This window comes from Panthera leo, chromosome B2 (genome assembly GCF_018350215.1).
Source record: "Panthera leo isolate Ple1 chromosome B2, P.leo_Ple1_pat1.1, whole genome shotgun sequence".
Lineage (NCBI taxonomy): Eukaryota > Metazoa > Chordata > Mammalia > Carnivora > Felidae > Panthera > Panthera leo.
The window spans coordinates 112,280,499-112,304,716 of NC_056683.1; the positions used below are offsets into that span (position 1 = coordinate 112,280,499).

General features: G+C 42.5%; 1 protein-coding gene, 1 long non-coding RNA gene and 1 other non-coding gene across 5 annotated transcripts in view; 1 reads left to right on the forward strand and 2 right to left on the reverse strand.

The window, feature by feature from the left end:
- The window catches only part of HDDC2 (HD domain containing 2), a 25,622-nt gene extending 15,078 nt beyond the window's left edge, over positions 1-10,544 (reverse strand). Inside the window, exons 1-4 of one of the 2 annotated variants that reach the window (XM_042939750.1) lie at positions 10,464-10,544; positions 9,019-9,140; positions 7,137-7,239; positions 1,633-1,701 (exon numbers count right to left, since the gene is read on the reverse strand). In XM_042939750.1, the coding sequence (XP_042795684.1) occupies positions 1,633-1,701; positions 7,137-7,239; positions 9,019-9,140; positions 10,464-10,532 (363 nt within the window). In that variant the 5' untranslated portion in view covers positions 10,533-10,544. Of the gene's footprint in view, positions 1-1,632; positions 1,702-7,136; positions 7,240-9,018; positions 9,141-10,448 lie in introns of both variants that reach the window. The other variant, XM_042939749.1, reaches the window with a different exon arrangement.
- LOC122220358 lies at positions 10,463-23,128 on the forward strand. Of its 2 annotated transcripts, none has more exons than XR_006202817.1 (4): positions 10,463-10,551; positions 15,529-15,624; positions 18,958-19,068; positions 22,860-23,128. It is a non-coding gene; the product is annotated as an uncharacterized LOC122220358 (long non-coding RNA). The 2 variants fall into 2 exon arrangements; XR_006202818.1 differs by lacking the exon at positions 10,463-10,551 and adding an exon at positions 15,229-15,331.
- Positions 21,164-21,270, reverse strand: LOC122220797. The gene has a single exon (XR_006202979.1). It is a non-coding gene; the product is annotated as a U6 spliceosomal RNA (small nuclear RNA).
- Positions 23,129-24,218: the final 1,090 nt, after the last annotated feature.

Here is a 24,218-nt window from a genome sequence, read left to right on the forward strand (position 1 = left end):
GCACAAGGGACTCTTTTTCCTAAAGAAACCCCGTTACACCTAGTGACAGATACCACCCGAGCCAGGCTCCAGCTACATACCATGCATATTTTGCCAGATTGAATTTTCACAATTATTTGGCAAGGTAGGCATTAACAGCCACAATCTTTCACCTTCAGTCCTGAGGACAAAACTGTTTCAGTTTTCAGCATATTTTTAACTTAGAAAACAATATGGTATATATAGTACACATTACAGAAAACCTCTAGTGGGGTCAAGGGCAGACTCAGCTGCTAAACAGATGAATGAATATTCCTACATCAAAGCATATTAATTTTCACACCAAGGGGAATGAGTGGGGACTCTAAACAGCCTCATGTTGATTCAGGTAAATTTTGCCGTATGAGTGAAGTTAGGTCAGGTTTTTTAAAAATGGGCTCTCTGAACTTTGTAGATTTCCTAACTGAGGATTTAGGGCCTGTGGAGCTGTATTACTCTCATGTTCTAGGAGAAATAGGCCAACTAGAACCAAGTAACTCACCCAAGGGAGGTGGGACTCAAATCCAGGTCTCTGGAGGCAAGCCTTGCTCTCTGCATCATAGTGTACTGCCTCACAAGGGAAGGATGCTCACTTCATCCCATAATCCAGCTAAACCACAGAAATGACATCATACTACAGAATCTGACCACTGAGGAAAATGGCATTTATAGGAGAAACATCTAGTCAGGGTTCAACCTGGTCACTTCCCAACCTGACCCCTAGTCTTCCCAAGTCAAGGAAAGACCTGACCCAGCACGCTAGGCAGTGGGCAGTGGGAAGGGAAGTCTGCCAGCTCTGAGGCTCCTGGGAGAGCCGGGGGGGGGGGGGGGGGGGGGGGGGCTGTGGTTGTGAAAGGGGGAAGATCGTCCTCTGACAGTGGGAGAGGGGAGGGGGGCTGTGGAGGGGGGCGTCTCAGGGCTCACGCAAGGAAGGGCCAGTACGGACTGCAGGGAAGTGAGAAACTGCAGTAGGCAAGGATTTGTCTGCTGTTGTTTTCTCTTCACAAATGAAAACCAGCACTAGGAGGGGGGAGCAACAGGAGCACATGGGCTTTCTTTGCTCTTTCCACTCTTCCTGCCCTATACCACCAGCCATTCTGCCTCCCACCTTGCCATCAAGCACCGGGAAGGCAGTGAGCACCTACAGGGCCCCCGTTCTGTGCCGGGCATCATGGCACCACTTCACTTTGACCTCACTCAGCTCTTAACAGCCCTTCAAGGTTTCACAGGTGGGCAACAGGCTCAGGGAGGGGAAGAAGCCCAAGGTCAGAGGCAGGAGGTGGTGAGGGCCCACATTCTTTTCAAGGACCAGAAGGCTGGGCGAGTGCAGGCTGGCAGGGTGGGGGTGAGAGCAGCGCAAGAGGAAATCCAGGGGCTGAGTCAAGATCTGCACCAGGCATCATGGTGTCAAGGGAAATGGGGAGACTGGAGGGAAGAAAAATTTCTATTAGCCATGAGAAACCCCTGCAGCAACCAGGAGGTGAGAAACAGACACAAACGAGAAAATAATAAGTTAGAGACAGCTTGTTAAGATAATCTGAGGCAACTACAACATTGAAGATCCATATAAACTCAATCACAGTAAATAAAAAGCAACTCATCACATATACTTACTTCCCAAAGTCCATAAAGTTCCTTCCTGAGATCTTCTGGGAGGAGCTGTGTTAGCTGCTTCATAGCTTCCTGAAATATCAAACTGTTATTTTACTCATGATCACATTTATCTAATTAACAATTCAACTACAAAAGCCAAATAGTGGGCTCAAACTCTTACAAACAACTCCCCAAAGGACAGCCAGATGTTGGACAATATTTATAGATTACAAGGAGGGCAGTTGTATACTTTAAAGAAACATGCGTACTTATTCATATGGGGTTCAGCAAGCACTTATTTTGTGGCCTGAAGCACACCAGACACCAAAAAAAAAAAAGACAATAAGGAAGGTGTGAGATGATTACAGAGATATCAGAAGTGAGGCCAAGGTTTTACATCTTGTGGATGAATCACATCTTGTGATTTCAATCATAAGCATCCTGGAGTTCAAAACTAACCTGAGAACAAGAACAGGAAAGTAACGCTGAATAACAAAGCTCAAAGAAATTTCCTGTGTATTATTATATTCATTTCCCACCGTTAATATTTTTATTGCATAACATAAAGCACTACACACATGGGCAGTTATTGTCATTAACATAAAGGAAACTACAGGATAGTATTTTGTGGGGTCATACGCACAGGATGAAAGAAAGGGATATTAAAGCATAATCAGCCATACCACCCGTGTAGTATCTGAGCCATTCGACAGCATCACCAATCACTTCTTGCCCTCCCTTCATAAACATGTCCAGGGCTGGGACTCTAGCTCCTCCAGAGGCTGCCCAAATGGGCTTTAGGCAGCACTGACAGAAAATACCTTCTTGTACCAAGTTGGAAGCTATCCCTGCAGGTCCTCCACCAGGCCTCACCTCACCCCTCGCAAACACAGCATCGAATGCGTGGGCAGTGACCCAGCTGGGCCAGAATCACTGCGGCCACAGTGACCGGTCCAAGGGAAGGCCATGTAACCCAAACCAGCCACTTGAGGGACATCTGCATGGTCTGTCCAGCAGAGGGTAGGAGAGAGAAGGCACTACTCTCTGAAGTCCCCGGAGCCACCCTCGTTCCTTCCTCCTCCATTTCTGTGTTGCTCCAGCTTAGTTGTCTTTCTAAAACATCATGTCTTGGGACACCTGGGTGGCTCAGTCAGTTGGGCAGCCGACTCTTGATCTGGGCTCAGGTCATGATCCCAGGATCGTGGGATCAAGCCCTCTGTTGGGCTCCAGGCTGAGCATGACACCCACTTTAAGATGATCTCTCTTGCTCTCTCCCTTTGCCCCTCTCCCCCACTCACGCTCTCTCTCTCTAAAAAATAAAAAAAAATTTAAAAAAAATATCACATCTTGGGGGGCATGAGGTCTGCAACTTACTCTCAAATGGCTTCAGATCCCTTCACCCTCCTCATCCTACACCTCTTAATTCGCTTCAGTTCTTCTAACCGGAGGTGAGGGTCCTTGGCCAAGTGGCAAAGGCCCCATATAAAATCGAATAGTGAGCTGGGAAAAAGCATTGAAAATAAAAATGGGAGGAAAATGTTACAGAACACAACCACTGGCAGGGCGAACGGCATGTGTCAGTGTCAACAGTGTGCTCTCGTAAGTAACATCACCATCTTGAACGGCCCGTAGCATCATACCACCCTCAGTGGTATCAAATTTAGGGTATTGTGTATCTGCATTCTCACTTGTTTCTTTTTCATAAACTGCAGAAAATGCTTCAAAACTCTTTGCATTTTCAAAAATTAAAGGCGTCTTTACAAATAGATCGCCTTTCTCTACACTATTCCAAAAACACACGTTTGTCCACTGCCTTTGTTTGAAAAGAATGAACTGAGTAATATGTATTTACAGGTATATAAATATCTAAACTCTTGGATTAATATATTCCCTTTATGGTGACGTACCCAGCACCGAACATAGTGAATGAGGTGTGGTCTGACCAAGGTGGGAGAGAATGGGGCCATTGCCTCCATCATGCTGGACGCTGTATTTCTATAAAGGTAGCCTGAGACTGAATCAGCTTTTTGGAGATCACATCCAATAAACTTCCAGTTGATTAAAACCGCCCTGTCCTTTAAAAAACAAAACAGATAACAAATACGTTGTTGCTCTCTTCTTGAAATTGAACAACGATTTTCTGGATCTAAAACTCATTGATATCATGTTATTACACAATCAAAATCTGCATTTTGAGACCTTTTAGGTGGTCAATATTCCTTGTTCGGCAACATATGCCTAAGAATCGTGCCTAACTTTTTAAATGAACCCTCCAAAACCAACTTTGCTAAACTCAAAGGGTACATGGCTCCAAAGGCCAGACTTACCCTCCCGGTGGTGAGCTCTGCCACTCCCACTTCTATACTGAGTTTTACCTTGTTCACACACAGATTTAGAGTGATAATTTTCCTCTTTTTTTTTTTTTTTAATGTTTATTTATTTTTGAGAGAGAGAGACAGAGCGTGAGCAGAGAAGGGGCAGAGAGAGACGGAGTCACAAAATCTGAAGCAGGCTCCAGGCTCTGAGCTGTCAGCACAGAGCCCGATGCAGGGCTCGAACTCACAAGCTGTGAGATCATGACCTGAGCCAGTCAGACACTTAACTGACTGAGCCACCCAGGCGCCCCTAGAGTGATATTTGTCCTAACTTGACATGCTTCTTCCTGTGAGTAAAGCATATCAAAAGAATTTGCCTAAAGTCCTGAGCCGAATAAGCTTCTAGCAAATGTCTTAGGTCAGTTTTGTAACCGTACCTAGAAAGCATTACGCATCTTCACACATCACTGGTAAGGCTGAACAGTACAAAAGTTCACTGGGGTTTGAACAGGGTTTGACACTTAACTCGCCCATCACTGACTGTGGAACCCTGAGGTTAAAGGTTATTAACCTCTTTGTCCTTCAGGTTTCTCATCTGTACAATGGGGGTTAATAACGGCATCCACCTTAATCGTTGTGACGATTAAGTAGGTAATATATGTAAAGCTTCAAATATCTGGCACATAATGAGCACTCTATAAAACGTTCACTATTTTTCAGTTTCACTATTTTGCCATGTTCATTTCCATCATAAAGTTTGGTTCTTCCCCTTTGAACGTCCTCATTCGCAAGCAACTTTTAGCAACTTTAACCCTGGAAGATACATACATACCATGATTCTGCCTTCTAACTTAATGTTTTCTCTTTGCAAAAGAATATAACCTGCTATTGCTGTATTCCAGCCTCAATTTCCATCCCACCAGTTCCTGATGATCCTTACTAGGCATCATTCACCAACTGGGGTTATGAAATAAAGTCTGTTTTATCTTGTTTAGGAAGGGGATCAGACAACACATATTGCTTTTGGCCCTAAATTTTCTCTTCCATGCCCTCATTTTCCTTTTCATCTTAATACCTACTCTCCCTCAAAGCAATCAGCTTTCCAAGTTTATCAAATATGTTCTCTCCCTCCTACTTCAGTTTAAGCCTTCCTGATGCAGTTGGCTAGCCTCTGGGCGAATAACGCTGCCTGCTTCTCATTATGTGCATTCCACCTTGAGCCAAGAAACCCTCATTTAATTATCTTAATGCATGGTTCAGACATCTAAATCTCGTTCATAAACACCATCTGCATAAAGAATTGTTCACCTTCCAGATCTTTCTCTCTGTTCCCAAATCCTAACCAGCAGCAGGAAGAGGTAATGGAATATCAGCACTCTTCCAAGCCTTTGGTTTCTTGTCCAAGAACTTGTGGTTCTTCAAGATGCTTCCCCTGTCCCTTCTGATTATGGCACTGAGTCCCCTGGAGAACACTGGAGTGGCAGCAGCCAAGAAGTACAAGGAAACCAGAAAAATTCTCATCATTGCCAGGACAGGACGTCCAGAAAGGCAGCGGCACTGACGGTTCACATCTCCACCAGGCCCCTCCACAAGGTGTCACCACCCAGGCCTCACTCGTGTCAAAACAGTAGCACGTTTTCTCTCATCTTCAGTGGCTAGAGAGCCTCTGATGGGTTCTTTTTTTCTTCCAAAAGGCTCTGGTTTGCTCCTCTGTGGAGGAAGCCTCAAATTCATTACGCACCTTCATGGGGACAGTTTGTCTTTTCTCCTTGTTCTGTGTCACTTTATAGTCTCTGATGACCCTCTGGTACTTCAATATACCATTTCTCCTCCACAAAGTCCAAATTTATCATCCTGAAATGAGCTGCATAATTAGGGAGATTTTTCCCTATCCCCTCTCCTTTATGTCATTACTCAACATGATCTGGTTCAGGGTTCATTCCTCTCTGCGACTCTGTCTCTTGAACTAATTGGTTTCTTTTTCTATAAATTCTGCCAATCAATCTAGGAATTCTTTATTCCCAACAGTCTAGACTCCTACAGAGAGACATCTCCTCAGTTTCCTCCCTTTTTCACAAGCTGTCATGATGCCTAGCCTGTATTCTGGATCTGTATTTTGGCAGGAAGAAAACATTGCTTATGTGATTTTCCTTGTTCCCATAATGTTAGAACTCCTAAACTAGGATTCCTTGTGGATCTTCTTGTTTCTGGAGGGATAAAAATACTGTTGGCTACTGAACTCCAGTCTCCCTCAGCTCTGAGAACAGATATTCAGGCCCACCTACTCTGTTAAACCATGTTGATGAGGATTCATCCACTTAGGAATTTATGACCAAACTCCTGTAATAAAAGTAGCTTGCAATAATCCCTGAATGGAGAAACAGCTGTTCAATAAAAAAAAAAAAAAAAAAAAAAAAAAAATCCTGGATTTTCCAACCTCTGCCTCAAATATGTGTCCTTCTTTGGTCCTGGACTTTGGATTTAGAGTCCAAATTAACACAGATTTAATATTTTATTGCTGTTCATTTCTTACTATTGCCAAGTATTTTTCTTCACTTCTGACCAATAAATTAAAATACTAATGGAAAATTCACAAATTACTATAATATTGATTATATTTGTGATTTATAGAACTTTTCTCCAAAGAGCTTAACCAGCATGGAGAATTCCTTCAAGATCTAGCTACTTCCATTGTTCTAATGAAAGCCATACCATCTATGTCCACATACTAATGAGAACAGAAACCAACAGTTTCCTGTCCCTGTGTTAAACAAGGCTGGGAATAGGCATACTTTTCTGATCTTGTGTTAAACAAGGTTGAGAACAACCAAAAACCAATGCACTGCTTATTCCACGGAATCCTTGCTTCTGGAAGAGAAGACTGTAAACCACCCAAAACAGAGTAAACACTAACAGCCTACTCCTCAAGAATTTAAGACTTTGCCACACCAGTCCTACCAATCCAAGGCTGTTTTGCCCTAAACCTTGTGCAATCTAACTAGCTGCCCATCTCGTTAAGATCCATCTAAGCATCCTCCAGCCCCGGCCCTAAAACTCGATAAATATTCTCTCCTGACTTCCCTTTCCTGAGACACTACTAAAACTCTGCCCAGGTACTCTCCCTTACTGCAACAGGTCTAATAAACTTAGCTTTGCTTCAGCAACAGGTTTCTCTGGTAGTCTCTTGTGGAGTCAACAGTCAACACTGACCTCTTCTCGCCTATGTTTTTCTTCTTTGGGGATGTTATCTGCTGGTGCTATGTCCCCAACGATGCATTCTGCCATATCGTGAACCAGGGCTAGACGAATACATCTGACCAGGCAAAAAATGGTGAATAATTACACAAAATTAGATTCACTACAAGTTCCTTCTCTATACTATTTTGAAGTTGCATATTTTTTTTCTCCACCATCACAGGGCATTTTCATGCAGTATTTTCTAAGGTAATTATATTCTACCAGCCCACAACAGTTCTGATTCAAAACTGCTAGCTAATATTCAACATAATAATACATGATTGCAGAGGAAACGGTTAACATGGATTTTTTTTTTTTTTAAATGGCTGGTTTTTCAAATTTCACTTTAAAAGGTTGATAACTTCAGAATACAACGCCAAGAGGAGATGATCTGGTTACAGTATTTACTTACTGATACAAAATTCAGAAACAATCATCCCCTACTATACTAGTTAGATGTCAAAATGAGTTGCTTTATAAAGAAATGGTGGAGTTGGACAGATCTAGGTTCAAATCCAGCAATCACTTATTAGCTGTGTGACCTCTGCCAAATTACTTAATTTCTTTAAATGGTCAATTCTGTCAGCCTTCATTTTATCATCTGCACAAAAGGATAATAATACATCATAAGATTGGTCTAAAAACTAAATTTGATAATTTATGTTCCTGATAATGATTAGTGATGAAGATAATCACTGTCAAAATAATGAAGGCAGGTCATAATATAAACGCCCCAGAGGGCCATCTGTTTCATGTACCCACTATCTCCAAGGTGGCACAAGGCCTGACAACCTCCTCAGGGGTGTCCCATCCACAGTCTCTCTCTGTCATCCAGTTAAATCTCAGACTACACTTAGGTTTATCTCTATTTGACACCGTGTTCATTTTGTACTTTTTGCCAAAAAATCCCACTTCCACACCATCTACAGAATAACAGGGCTAATGAACGCTTTCTAATGGACCTTTGCTACACATTGATTTACTTTTTGTTTCCAAAATACACCTTTACGTTCCTATCATCAGGGCCTCAGTTGCTAAGCTGTTCTCTCTGCACACTGTGCCATCTACTCTTCTACCTCATCAACTCTTCAGAGCTCACCTCACATTCCACTTCTTCCACTTCCCCAAGAACACATGATCTCGTCTGTTAGAATAACTTGCTAGTTTTTTCTTAAGCTTTGTATTTATTTATTTTTAAAGTAATCCCTACACCCGACGTGGGGCTCAAACTCATGACCCCAAGATCAAGAGTCACATGCTCTGCCAACTGAGCCAGCCAGGAGCCCCAACCTTGCTAATTTTTTAACATAACTTATTTTGTTCCTTTTATAGAAGCCAGTTGGGACCCGTGTAACTCATGGGAGACTTATTTTACTGTCTTAGCTACGAAACTTTGTTCTGTGTTCAAAAAGCATTTTAAAACACTTGCTGACTGATTGAAGGACAAGATATCCCTTTCTTAGTTACATCCTGCACATTACCTCTCTAAAAAGTCACCTCACAAACAGGTGCTAGTATTTATGAAAGGGGCTAAATTAAAGCACATGGTGTACTAATACAATAATAGAATTTTAGACATGCCACACGCACTCTCCAGCCCTGGAAATCCTAATATCACACTTGTTTTCTTGAGACCAAGGCAGGCTCTATCACTTGCCAGAGAAAACCCAGAATGCAGTTTACAATTGAAGCAATCAACACCCATAATTCCCCTTCCTACATCCTGAATCTGTATGGTTTATCTCTTGACAGATAAACTAACCTGCAAGAATTAGACACAGGCCTCAGTCAAGGGAAGTGGTGCATATGCACAGACCAGAGATCTTAACAAGCATCAATGTTCACATCAGCTTACCGGTCTTTGTTAAGATGCTCATCCTTGGTCACCAGAGCCATAATTGCCATTCTGTACATGTGATCTGATACGCTCTCTGGACTCTGAACATTTCTGTATACCCAGCCAGTCCTTGGGACTCTCTAATGAAAATGAAGAAAAGAGAGAGGTTTATAAAAATAAATATTTAAACTATCTGTTATGCTCTTCGAGACAAGTCCAGGGAATAGGGCATAGAAGCAGGGTCCTGGTTTCAGAAAGTAGTAAAAAATTCTCAACTAACCTCAAATAAACCAGGGAGGTCAGAGAATGAGAAAGAGAGAGAGAGGGGGAGAAATAATTCACAAGCATACCATGCAAAATTCCAATAGTCAAATTACTCTGTTACTAATGTGTAAATTAAGGAACTTATACTAGTCCTTTGGACAGAAAAATAAAGCTGTAAATTACTGTGTTTTTCCTAACTACAAGAGTTGGGACTTTCTGCCTTCAGACAATACCATTCCACACGCTAGAAACTCTTGTGGTGAAAGCTTTCAACTTGAACAAGTGACAGACTTCCAAATTCTGGAGCAGAAAGGAGTAAGGCACTTCTAATCGTTCCTGCTACCACCTGTCATAATTCTTCCTTTTGTTCAGATCAGGATGTGATCTTGTGAGACTCCATTTTCTCCCCAAAAGTCCACATTTTAAAAGGACTTTATATAAACAGTAGCAATGGTGGCAGGAAACATAATCTGCCTTTAACTTGTAGAAATTCTGCATAAATTTTAAAAGGACTTTATATAAACAGTAGCAATGGTGGCAGGAAACATAATCTGCCTTTAACTTGTAGAAATTCTGCATAAATTATGGAGTGGGGAGGACGCACAGGATACAACTCCAGTATGTACTACAGAAAATATTCTGTTAAAAAAAAAAGTATTTTTATCTCTAGAAGGAGCTAAGAGATTGAAGGCACCCCGCTTCAAATCTGCCGGACTGAGGGGCAGTTCCGCTCTTCCCACCTGCTGCTCGGAGGGCCACGCTTAACCGCGCCGCTGAGCGGTCGTGAGCCCCGCCTGTACTCTGGGCGGCCTCGGGCCAGCGGGGAGGGTCCCGAACATCCGCGCTCCGGAGGTTCGCCGGGAACCGCTCGAGGGGCTGCTAGGGCCGGTCCCCGGCCGAGCACCAGGCCTGCCTCCCCACACGGGACTTTCGCGGTTCAGACTCCGCCGGGCCTGGGCTGGGCCTGGCAGCCCGGCCGCGCCTCCTCCGCCCGCCGTCCGCACGCGCCCCCGCTCCCAGGGGAGTTTCTGGGCCCAACCCTGCGAGGCGGGAGGGCGGAGGGAGGGTGAAGGCCCCGGCTCGCGGCAAGCAGGAGCTCCAGGGCCCCCGCGGCCACCCCGGCCTCTCCCCGCGCGCCGCCCGCCCGGCCCCAAACGGCCCTGCCCGGCCCGGAGCCCGTTCACCTTGAGCTGCCCTACCAGCCGCAGGAACTGCAGCAGGTTCTGGGCCCCCCGGCCCGATAGCGCCGCAGCGGAGGCCGAAGCCATGCGGCCACCGGTCTGGCAGGTCCGAGCAGGCCGAGAGGCCGCCTCCTGAAGCTCCTCCCCCTCCTCCGCCTCCGCCTTCCTCCTCCTCTTCCCCCCTCCTCCTCCCTCCCCATCCTCCTCTTTCTCTCCAGACTCCTTCACCTCCCTCGCCCTCCTCTTCCTCCTCACCCAGGTTTTCCCAGACCCTTATGGAAAAGAAGTGTTCCACCTTCCTGGCCTTGATGGCTGTGCCTCAGGCACTGAACCATCCGTGACAGGCATAGTGTTTGGTGCATACTAGTCACTCACTACTTGTTTGCTAATCTCCACTCAACTGAACTCTGTCAAATTTTTAAATGGATTGCAGTTGGGTAGGGGAGAGGCAGAGGGTAGTGTGCCTTTGGAGCAGGAGGGCTAGGCAATATTGCAGGAAAATCTTACCCAAATTAGCAACTCAGTGTCGGATTGGGGGAAGAAATAAGAGCTCTACTAAAAGGTGGGCAGTCTATGAACATTTTAACAGAGGCACAAGGAAAGTAGTCTGGAAGGCAGAAGTAAACTAGGAGACACAAAAAAAAAAAACACTGGGAGAATTTGGGACTAGCCATAAAAGGCTAGGGAGTGAAAGCAATCCCATGATGCAATTACAGCCTCCCTAACGACTGAAGAATCCCCTACTCCAAAAAGTTGTCTGTCTGTCCCAACTGTCTTAATTTCATCAACAACCAATGATACTAGTTTTTAAAGACATTTAATGGACATGCATACAGAAGGACTCAGGGAGAGGCTAATGTGGAGAATAGACTATATGGGGTAGGGAGGAAGTAGGGAGATCATTTAGGAGACGATTGAAATAATTCTTTGAGGAGATAATTTTGGTTTGGTCCAGAGTGGTAATGCAGGTGATGAGAGGGTTGTTAATTTTGTATACAAGGTGAAGGTAGGAGTAACTAATAAGATTTGTGACAGACTGGACGTGGAGTATGAGAGAAAGAGAAGGATGACTCCACAAAATTTGGCCTGACCAACTGGAAGGATGGAGTTGATATTTAGGGAGCTGGAGAAAAGTGCAAGAAGAGTATGTTGTGGAGAAGGGTAGGAATCAGAGGTTTGGTACCTGGGGTACCCAACATTTAGAGTTTGGGAGACGGAGAAGAAGCAAACAGTGAGGTAGAAAGAGAACTAAGAGATGTGTTCTAGAGCTGAATGAAGAAAATATTTCAAGAAGGAAGGAATGTGGTTGTTGTGTATTGGTTTGTTGTGATTTCCAAATCTCCGCATTTATGACAAAAATGAGATTGTTTTTAAGAGTAAAGTTTTGATTAAGAATGAAGTAAGCTGCGACGGGCTAAGGACATCACGTCTGTTGTTGTTTATAAGCACTTAGGAGCTCAGGTGCTGGGGGCTTAGCAGTAAAAACGTATGAAGGAAGAAACAGCTATGGCAAGGGGGACATTAAGACTCTAAATACGAAGAGTTTGTAAGGACATCAGAGAGTGTTTGCTCTGTGCAAGGTGACTGTCTCCGCTGACCACAGTTCCCGGAAGACCTTGGGGCAATTAACGCCTGCTGCTGTAAAGACAATTCTTACCCTCAGTGCAAAACCCAAGCAATGGCAGACCAAGGAGACTTTGCTGATCAGCAGTAACATGCCACTAGCAACAGGGGATTTTTAGTTTTGCACTGCCAGCGGTTGATTGGCTAAGCCGGCTCTCCTGAGTATCAACTGGTATAAAGGAACACTTCAACTAAATATGGTCTTTCTTTCATCTTCCCTTGCCTGGAACAATAGTGTGATTAATCTGTCATTGGTTTGGAGTATGTTATTCTTTACTGGGTTATTAAGAGACATTATCCTGTATGCCATTGGTTTATAAAATTCCTACAGCGAACCTGTGAAAAATAAATTCCTGGGACAGGCAAACTCAGTCTCTGAGGATTAATTTGCCTCCCCCCAAAAAACCGTGGTCAGCCAAGTCAATGTTATGTCGGATAAGGATTGAGATTTGATTACCGGACTTAATAGATTCAGTGTCATTCATGATGGTAGTAAGAGCAGTTTCACTGTAGAGAGGCAAACAGAACCCTAACTGGAGATCGTTCCAGAGAAAACAGGAGTGAGTATTTCAACTCATTTCAAATAGAGTGGGGCTACTGGAGGATTTTTTTTTAAGACTAGAGATATTATAGTATGTTTACTGATAGAGGCAATCTAGTAACTAGCAAGGGAAAAAAAATCATGATATAAGAGACAAAGGAGAGAAATGCTGTAATGATGGCATTGAGTAGGTAAAAGAGGATGCAATCTAGTGTATAAGTTGAAAGATTAACTTTAGGAATATGGAGAATTCATCCATAATACAAGAAGAAGGAAAGTGTACAGTAACTAATTTATGGCAGATGTGGGCATCAGAGATTGTAGAGTTCTCTTCTGATTGCTTCTGTTTTCTCACTGAAATAAAAAGCAAGATCTAGACTAGGTTATGTTGTAGTAACAAACAGCCTCCCTCTGTATTGCAGCAGTTCAACACATCAAAGGCGTGTTTCTCTCTTGCTAAATGTCTATTGTTGATCAGCCTGGGAATGCTGCTCTGACTCATCCATGGGGCTAGAGGCTCTCTGTGCTCCTCTATGGCTGACACTGAAAAGAGAAGAGTGGCATACTGCCACTTAGAGCCTCTGTCTGGACGTGTTATATCACCCTTCTACGTGTCATTGGCCAAAATAAGCAACACTGCCATATCTAATTCAAAGTGGGGCTATGGGTACAGTCTTACTATGCTTCTGGAAGGAAAGGAAACCAGAACATTTGTGAGTGGAAGAGGAGGTTTGGATGATTATGGAGAGTGAAGGCATAAAATAATGTTTTGGAGAGTGGGATAACAGGTGTAAATATGACTAAGGACTGAATGAATGCCAAGGATGGGGGGGGGGGGCATATGTTAAAACCGGTTAGGGTGATGGGCTAGGTGGTACCAGATGAAGGAAGGATCAGAGATAAAGTGGTCAGGTCCCGTGGAGGAAAACAAAACTAAATAAACAAAAGATCCAGTAGAATAAAAAAGAGGAGGATGTTTGATTTGCAGAAGTACATAATGAGGAACATTCTAGAGATGGGTGCTGTGAAGCAATGGGACTGCAAGCCAGATGGTGGATGTGCAGTGCAACCTGTAAGTTCTCTTTTTGAGCGGCCCTGCCCGCTTCTTTTGCCAACAGTGCCTTGATTTCCTTTTGATTTCCTTACTCACACAGGGTTCATTTAGTCTTCATGGGTATCTCTACATGTATTTGCAACTTGCTTTGCAAAATACATGTGAGCTCTCTTTACTTTGTGTAGCAAGCTATAAAGACTTTCTCCAGTTGCCTAAATTATCAGGAGTCAGAAGACATTAAGTTGACAAGAAATTGGGCATATATTATTTTTGAGAGGCCCTATTTTAAAGATGATAATGGATCTGAGGGGATTTTATTATCCAAAAATAAATTGTTATGACAATTCAAAAAGTACTGTCACCTTATTACTTTTCTAAACTGTAAAGATTGGTCAGGGCTTGTAACAGGGCTTTATTGCTTCCTTGTCATGAAAAATACCAACAAGAAGCGACTATGGTACATAGAGTAATGGCCTCCCAAGGACGTCTGTCTGCTAATCTCCAGAGCCTGTGCATATGTTATAGTTCATGGCCAAGGGGAATGGGAGCACATGAAATTTAGTTTGCTAATCAGCTGGATTTAAAATAGGGAGATTATGTTGAATTATCTAGACGGGCCTTGAAGGTTGAAGAAGGGGACACAAGAGTAAGTATCATAGTGATGCCATGTGAAAAAGATTCAACTGGCCATTGCTGGCTTTGAAGATGGAAGGTGGTCATGAGCCAGGGAAAATGGCAATCTCTAAAAGGTATAAAAGGCAAGAAAATTAGATTTTCCTCTCAAACCTCCAGAAAGGAATGCAGCCTGGCCAACATCTTTCTGTTGGCCCAGTGAGACCTGTTTTGGACTTCTGACTCCCAGGACTGTTAGATAATAAATTTTTGCTGGATGAAGTGTGTTCTAAGTTTGTGGTAATGTGGTAAAGCAGCAATAGGAAGCTAATAGAGTGACTCCTCATATTGGACGACCGGCCTTGACCCTTTTTTCTTCCCCCAAAGAAGGGAAATTGGCAATCCCAAACCTTGGTCCCTACCAAATCACTACCAAACCAGTGACTTATTTTAAGGTCAATCAGTAGTGTTGGAGGAAATCTGAATCAACTTGTCTCTCCAGAAGGATCGTCTGTGTTAAGCAATGGGCAAGGAAAACTATTTGGCACCACTTACTTGAGTCAGTTGGAAGAAAAGATGAAATTCGTAGGCTCTCTCTAGACGGCTTCTTCCCTTGGGCTCACTATACATTTCAGGTGAATCCGTGAATATCCTGAAATGGTCTACAAGTTGAGTTGCTTCTGAGGACTTTTCTGGTGAACAGATCCTTCCAGAGATCTGTGACCAGAAAGAGAAAGTTGCTAGCTATGCAGCTGTGGTGTCGCACACAATGCTGTGGTCTTGGTGTTACAGTTAAAAAAAAAAGCTACAACTGATGGAGCCTCTGCTATGATGTGTGTTGTCACACAGCTCACCGCGCTTTAACCCTCCCAGCCTCCCTCCTAGCTATTAATAATCCCCCGTTTCACATGAGAAAATTGTGTTGCACAGAAGCTGACGAACTGGCCTCAGTTTTGTAGCCAGGGAATGGTGGTGCCATCTTCCTCCACCTCTTTCTTTACATGACATCCTGCTGCTCCCCAGCCAGCTGCCTGTCCGTACCTGTTTCTTATTATTGTAAGTATTAAATGAGACTCTATGCATGAAATAGATTTTGTAACTACTTAGGTAAAGAATTGGAGGAGAGAATAGAGAGCAGTAGATCAATTGAGACAATCTGCCTTGAAAACAATCATAAGTATGCTTTAGCAACTGACTGAACAGAGTAGAGACCAAGTCTGACCAAGATCCAAATTCTTTTTTTCCTCCTTAAGATATTCGAGGAAGAAATATTGCTTCTGCCTGCTGTATCTTCATAGATTATAAAAGAAGTTAATAGTTGACCTACATCAGTGGTTCTCAACCTCAAGGTGATTTTGCCCCAAGGGAACACTTGCAATGTTTGGAGACATTTTGGGTTGTCATAAAGTGGGGGTTGCACCTAGTGGGCGGAGGCCAGGGCTGCTGCTAAAATTCCTACGGGCATACAACAACCTCCCACAACAAAGAATCACCTGGCACAAAATGTCACCAGTGCCACAGTCTGTGGGGCCAAGGAGAAAATGCTTACAATTAAATTCCTTATATTGTTGATGAATTATAAGAGGCAGAAAACTGATGTTATGTTTATATTAAAATGAATAAGGAAATAGAGGTGCCTGGGTGGCTCAATTAAGCATCCGACTCTTGATTTCGGCTTAGGTCATGATCTGGCTCGTGGTTTGTGAATTCTAGCCCTGCATTGGGCTCTGCGCTGACAGCATGGAACCTGCTTGGGATTCTCTGTCTCCCTCTCCCTCTCTCTCTCTCTGCCCACCCCCCTCCGCTCAAATATAAATAAACTTTGAAAAAAAATAAAATGGGTAAGGAAATAAAACAAACAAGTTTCACATGTAACCCCTCTTTCTTCAGAGGCACAGAAAAGCTCCTGACGGACGCCGTGCAGAGATCAGGGAAATTAGAGGAAGGTTTTGATCATTTCTGTAACTAGGTAAAAGCGGAGCAACTCCTCTCACAGACCGTCAACGTGGGATAGTAAGTGTGGGAGCGAAGGAACAGTACGAGAGGAATGCTTATTCGCGAGAAGGAGATGGGGCTCTGTTCTCTTTTGCCACTTCTCTTGCCTGCAGCGTAGGACTGCAGTGCAGGAGAGAAGTCAGAGCGTGTACCTCCCCTGTAAAACCAGACTGTAACTAAAGAGCTCGGGAAGACTTCCTGCCGAGATGGGCAGCAGCTGAGCTCTCCAAGCCTGTGGTGGCTGAGGGTGATGGCAAACACATTGCCAGGGACGAGGTGCCTTCTTCCAGCTAACCTTAAGCAGAGCAAGGACGGTTTGGCTCCAGGCCAACCGCCATCAAAAGGTGAGATAGTCACCTTTGCACGTATCTGGATTACAGGGTGAAGGATTCCTACGTGTACAAAGGCAACATTACTGTTTTGTTTTATTTTAAATTATCTGAGTAAATAATTCCTTTGCATCAGTTTTCTGGTAAGCCCTCACATCTTCTCTGTAGGTGTCCATCTTCAGAGACTAAAATATAGTCATAGTTGTACAGGTACCTTTAGCTGCTCTATCACCCCATCTTTATCATAAGGAACAGGCTCCGACTTTAAGAATTCTTTAACTTAAGAAGTCCATATCTGAGCTCATGGAATATTTCTTCGTTTTATCATGACGGCTGACACTAGACAGAAAGATTCTTGTAGGTAGACACTGTCCAAACCATCTTTTATCCACAGAACCTAAAGCCTAGCCTGACATTCCCCTAGATACGGTGACAAGAAAATGGCAAGTGGGAGGGGAACGTAGAAGGGAGACCCATTTGGGGACAGAATCATCTTGCCCAAAGGCGTTCGTAGAGTGGCACAAATCAGGAGCTTAAAATGTTAATCTGAGGAACAAAACCAGTCTCTGGGAGACGGTTGCCAACTTCTACCAGAGGAGATGCCATTGATCTAAAGACTCCAGATTTTGTGTGAAGCAAGAGTATCCTGGATTGGGAGACACATGTGCCCCTCTTCTCCTGTGCCCGGGTGAGGCTGGGGTGGCAAGGAGCTGGGGAGGAAGCTATCAGACTTCCAGGAGATCCTTCCTGTCTCCAAGCCCACGCACGGTCCACCTACCACCACAGCCACGGCAGCAGCCACATCTGTTCTGCTCCTTCTGCTGCTTCCTATTCTCTCTTTTGAGCTTGTAAACTGCCTTCAAATGGGAGCAGCTATGAGCCTGTATGTGCCTTCAGCTGTTTCTAATTCTCTCCCAGGCCCACTCTCTCCCAGTAAATGACACATTGTAGAAGGTGTTTTATAGCTCTACTTGTTAATAGAGCCAGACAGTTCTGTAACAAAACCTAGCACAGCAATCAAGGTTAAAACACAAAATCATACAATAGGAGTAAGATAAATAGAATTTCATCTATAAAAGAAGGAGCTGGACCATCTAATTTTTAAAGTGCCTTCCAATTCTAAAATTCTAACCTATAAAACAACATTTCCTCAAAGTCGAGGTATATGTTGTTTTGTGCTTGGGCTGTTGGAACACTCCCCTGTTAGCGGAGTTAGCTTGTCTTCACAGATTCTACTATAAACAAGTGAATGAATGATAAAGGGATAATTGAATCTGCTCCTTTTCTCTGTGCCAGAGATTCAGGACTGAATGTCTATATAGGACTCCACATTGCGTTTAAATATACATTTTTTTTTTTTTATGTGATAGAGAGTGTAGGCCGGGGAGAGGGGCAGAGGGAAGAGAGATCTTAAGCAGGCTCCACACTCAGTGCGGACCCTGACGCAGGGCTCAATCCCACAACCCTGGGATCATGACCTGAGCCAAAATCAAGAGCTGACTGCCCAACTCACTGAGCCACCTAGGCGCCCCATTAGTTATTTTTTTTCTTTTACTTATCATTGTGTTTAAAAAATAATAATTGTCAGTAAATAATTGCAGGCTGCACTATCAGATAAAATATTTTTTCTTTAAACTTTCCCTATTAATGAGCATTTTCTTCCTTCTTTTGAGATGAGAAAAAAATTCTGAATAGGTATCAAGGCCTCAGTTTAACTCAGTTAATGAAAAATTAACCCATCATCCTTTGTTACTTTGTGATTAATGTTGGTCCACTGCCAACTAGTTGCTACTGAGTTGATCTATAAGCTCAGAGAGGATCTATTAATGAAGAAGTAACAAGCAAAATAGTAAAGTGCTGTTGAACAGATATGTGTATACTGTCCACATCCCTGTTCAGGATGGGTAAGAGAGGAGGGTGTGAGAATAAGCAGTGCGTTCTCGCCTTCTCAGTAAAGACAAGAAGAAATACAAACTTCTTGGAGTTTGGCTCCTTTGGCAATTATTTCCCCGCCGTTTAGACACCGCCTGTAGTATTAGAAGATTTCCACTAGGTGGCACCATGTAATCAGGGTTCCTTTTCATCAGCAGCCCGAAGCCTGCTGGGCCTTTCTGAATCATGAAATAATTTATTGTTCTGTGTTAATTTGGACTTACAGAAAGCTTTCACCTCTCTCTACACTTCTGTGACTTTTTCTATCTTTCTACTTTCCTGTATTTTATTTTGGTTCTTGGAAATCTGGGTCAAAACCTAGGGATAGGCATAGAGTTGATGGCCACCATGGTAGTGATAATCATGACAGATGACTTAGAGACACTGATAGTGACCTTTTACTGAAGACTTATGATGTATTTCTAGGTATTGCTTCCAAGACTCACAGAAACTCTGCAAGATTGCCTTCGCTTTATGAACAAAGAAACTAAGGTTCAGAGATCTGAAGCAACTTTCCCAAGGATACCCAACAAGGAGGTAAAGAGGCACAGCATGAATCCAAGTTTATGTAATTGCCAAGGTATTAATGATCCTTGGGTCATTCACAGAAGTTGAATATTGGTTGCAATGAGAAAAAACAGGAGTCTAGCCTTTGTGAAGTTCATAATCTAAAAGAGGATATAAAGTAAAAATAAGGGAAATAGAGCAAATTTTTTGTAATACAAATGAAAAAAATATGTATATGTATATATATATGACATTTATAAGACCATAAATTTATAAGGAGTGTGAGATTACTAGTTGTAGAGTCAAGAAGACATCCTGAAGTCGATTCTTCTCTTGGAGTAGAATTTTTCTGTGGGGACAGTTCTGAAGACAGGAGTGATAAAGGCAGAAAAAAGAGCAGATATTCTTGGATTTAGCTCTCAAACTCAGGAATCTCTATTGTTCATGGTGGGTTTCTTTTTTTCATGACACTCAGATTTGCTCTATGCCCTTGGAGGTGATATCTCAGCTAGAGCTGTATACGTAGATGAAGAGACCTAAGGAAAACGTTTTGAGGGTTAAGAAACCCAACTATTCCAGATTCTTTATCCTGTAGAACCATAAGAACAGCAAGAGCCAGGAATATCATAATACTAAAATAAATGAATGTTTATTTGCTGGAGGCTGGGCATCCCACCTGGTACCTTGCATGCATCACTGAACTTAATCTTAACCCAACTCCATAAAATGTTCATTAAATTAGTATTCCCTCAGAATGTCGAGTTTAGGCAGGTTGTGTAACTCACCAAAGAGTGCACAGCTAGTAAGTGATGAGGCCGAGATTTCATCCAAATTGGCAGATCAAAGAACCCAGCTTTTAACCTTTAAATACAGTGCTTCCATTTAACATGCATGCTACATGGCAGTGAGCAAACGCTCTGGCCATCGTAATACTAACTTGATTTTGATTTATAAGATTCAAAGAGCTTTCAAGGATGTTATTGGATTTGAGGCTAGCAGAAATCCAGTGAGAAAGACAGTTTAGATTTTCTTACCTCTCCCTTCCCTTCCACTGTCCTTCCTGCCCCTGCTGATGGATACACGTGCCTCCAACAAAGAGTTTACTAACTTAGGTTAAGTCACAGAGCTACTAAGTGGCAGACACTTGAACCCAAAATTCTCATCCTTAGCCCGTTGCCTTTCTCCTCCAATAGCAGCACCCCTTTATAGTAAATAATGTATTATTAGGTAAAATTTCTGCCATTGGCACTGAGAATACATTATCTCCAAGAGTTTCTGTTAAAAGTCAAACAAGCTATATAGGAAAAACTGCATGAATATCAAATAATACATAATGGTATATATTTTAAATTACTTAAAACTCCCTGCAAAGGAAGAAGAATCGGAAATGCTTTTCCAAATATTTTACATGAATGATTTTGGAGACATATGCAGTGATTTGTAAAACTATTTGCAATCAACATCTGTGTTTTTTATGTGTTATAAATAGAGAGGTCTGCACTTTATTAATACAAACAGAACATAGTAGAGTTTAAAGGTAAGAAAGCTGTTCAGTTACAGCCTGAGATATTACAGTAAGCTTTTATACAGTCCCAATATTTCCAATACCCTCTAAGCTGCAAAATTCTGTGAACTCAAGTGAGGGAAGAGTGGTCCAAAGGAAAGGACCCTAGGGTAGTCATCAGTTGGGTGAGGAGTCAACAAAGGAAGTGTATGATGTAGTCACTACACCACTCTGGACCCCAGGCTCCTCGTCTGTAACAGGAGAACCCCAGAAGACCTCTAAGATCCCTATACTTCTAAAGAATAGTTCTTAATCTGAATCATATTTTGAGATTTGTGTTATTCAGCAGAAGATCCAGAACTTTTAAGAATGGTCCAGGCTGAGAAGTAGATTGTGAACTTTCCATTATTCTTTTAAAATTATTTTTTATTATTTATTCATTTTTATGGAGACTTTTTTTTCTTTGTTGAAAAACCTAAGACTTGGGCACATCAAATAAAACCAATTTCTGGGGGAGAAAAATCAAAACCCACAACGGAAAAAAAAAAAGTTAACACTGTCTGGGCCACAGCAGAACCCAGAGGATATATTCGTTTAGTTGAAAAATTCTAGGTACTTCCTAAAAATATGGAATGCTTCATGAACTTGCATGTCTTCCTTGTGCAGAGGTGATGCTCATCTTCTTTGTGTTGTTCCAATGTTAATATATGTGCTGCCAAAGCGAGCACCCGTTACTCTTTTTTACGTGAATTCACGGGTGGTGAAAAAACATTTTGACGTGGGAAGCTCAGGTTTTATTTTCAAAGCACCCACCTGGCTGCTTCCACTGCAACAGGCAGGATGGATGTATAGTCTCAGGTCCTTTGCCATTGTTGGTAGAAAAAGTGGTCAAATGCTGTGCAAAGAGGAAATGCTAATGAACACAGATTCACTCCTCTGGTTGACAGTTCCTTTGACTCTGGCCCACAGAGAGGCCATACTGGTTTCTGATGACAGATGGCGCACTTCACCAAAAGATCATCACCACAACCTGACGGTTGGGCGGGAGCCTTACCACTTTATTCTTTCCTTTTAATGGGCTGCAGATGTTCAGTATATATGAATGTGGCATGCATGAATATCCAAAAAGTGATTATCAAGGCATCGCATTCCTTTGGATGATAAACTTCGTTCAGCACTGAAAGAAGAAAAAGGGTAAAAAGAGAAGGGTGAGAGTGGGGGAGGGGAGAGAAATCTTTAAAAAACTTCCAATGTTTCAAGAAATGTTTGTATTCTCTTGTGGGCCACCTGTAAACTAATTTAAAAATTTGCGTTGCAAATTAGTGTGCCAACGAAGTAGCCTTAGGTTTGATTCTGCAGGTAGAAGGAATTGGGTTTTTAGGATCCCTAAGCCACAGCATTGAGCTTGTATGTACCAGACCAAATTCTTGCAAACTTTCAAAGGTACAAATGCTATTCTTAGTTAGAAAGAAAAACCTGAAGGATTGTAAATAGAAATTAAAAACTTAGGATTTAATAAACTATGGTTCAAATGTAACACACAACTCCCAGAAAGCAAGGCACAAGTATTTGGTCCCCTGGTTTAAACTGATGGTATCACAGGATGCATCTTTTTATACCTTTCAAGTAATGAATATCTTTGTGTTCATGAAATAGAAGGCGTTGGAATTTTCCTTGGCCTCCTAGCCAAGTTGGCTGCCCCTGTGTTAACCTCCCAGGTATGGTCAACTATCTAGCTTATGTACCAGTGTCCCTGTTTTATGCTTGAATTCCTCCAAAGATGGAAAACTCACTGTCTCTCATGATGACCCACCTTGGACAGTACTTCTTATTAAATCATTCTACTTATGTTAAAATGAAATTTGTTTACCCGAAGTTCTTTTTTTTTTAATCCATCAATGAAACAATAGTTCAAGAAGCATTTCATAGTATCTGCTACATGTCAGGCCCTGTTAGTCCTTAGGAATAAAAAGATGAGAAAATTATATATAGTTTAGCTGATCTTGTGGGATTTATAATCCAATTGGATGGATCTCTCCATTTTTTCCATCCTAATTCTTCTAGAAAATAGGTCATACTCCTGTGGACAACAGTGGTACTCTACTGTAGGTACATCAGCATCTCAGTAGAGAAAGGGGCTATAACCTGAAGGGGTCCCTAAGTGACTCTATTTACCACCACAGCCCTGTTTAAGAGTCATTGCTCTAATGCTTTTCTATTCCTCCAGAAGTCCAATCTTACTCCAGCAGGATGTCAGATCAAATATCTGAAGAAAACTGTCATATTTCTTTCTTCCCTCCATAATCATTTCTTCCAGTTAAACATGCCACATAATTCAAACTATGATTATTTTATTCTGAAGAAAAGATGGCCTCAAAAAAAGCTGTTGAGAGCAGCTCTAAAGGCAGAAGAAATCTGTGAGAAGTGAACCTGAATCCATCAGGCCAAAGCAACAGCCGAGGAAGAAGAGAGGTGACCAGCAGGGAGAAGCCTGAGCTTTGTGTGATGCCCTGTAGATGTGGTCTTTCCAGAAGAACATCGTCCACAGTGACCAACCAAAAGTGTGGGGAGCACAGAGAAGAAAAGGCAAGTGGATGCACTTAGTTCCCCATCTTCTTGTCTTCTTTCGTTCTGAGGCACAACAGATTGTTCCTTGATGGGGGTTAGAAACCAGGTAGAAGAAAGCAAATTCTGTACTGTGAGCAAGTTAAGATTTAGAGACAGCTACAGAGAAGCAGGGAAAGACAGAGAGAGAGGGGGGAAAGAGGAAGAAGAAGAAGAAGAAAAGACAAGCTAAGATAAAAATCATTCCCACTTATATAGCTGGAATGTTTATAATGTAAAGAGACAGCTGCATTAAAGGATTAGGCCCCACTGCCTGATTAACATCATTTGATCTTTTGCTATTGAAAAGACCCTGTGTATTTTCAAAGGCAGTGGGTTTCTTAAATAAAACCAGGAGTCTGGGTTAGCAGAAAGCTGTTAAAAAACAACGCACTTTTAGTTTAGTAATCTTTTTGTCCTACCTGCTTCATAGTCTTCAGTTTCCTTCTTTGTGTTCTTGGGGGAGGGGGCTGCACCTAAATCTGAAAATTGGGGCTCCAGGAAATACGATATGACAAAAATAAGCATGAAAAGTCATGATGACCTAAATCGGTCAAATCAGATTTTTCCCATGAATATCATCCTGGGGAGCTTCTTTTTCTGTTTTGTTCTGAGTTTATTTTTTTTATCCTTTACTCTCCATTGCCAACCATCACCACACAATTTCAGTGAGAGAGATTAGCACATCATACCATACGATTTTCATGTTTTACTTTCTATATTATTAATCTGCTTTTCTTTCTTCCTCCCTCCCTCCCTCCCTCCCTTCCTCCCTCCCTCCCTTCCTCCCTTCCTCCCTCCCTCCCTCCCTCCCTTCCTTCCTTCCTTCCTTCCTTCCTTCCTTCCTTCCTTCCTTCCTTCCTTTTTGTAAGTTAAAAGTGAGATCGGAACTCTTAACTGAATTAGATAGAAACTGATTGTGAGGAAGTCAAAATTTTCCATTAGCCAACTTGTGGGAGGAATCAGAGCATCTCCACATCCATACTGTCATCCCAGGGTGGCCGGGCAAAGAGGTGGGAGGGCCTCTGGTCATTTGAGAGGACCAAGCAGTCGTCATAACTAGTTCAGTCTC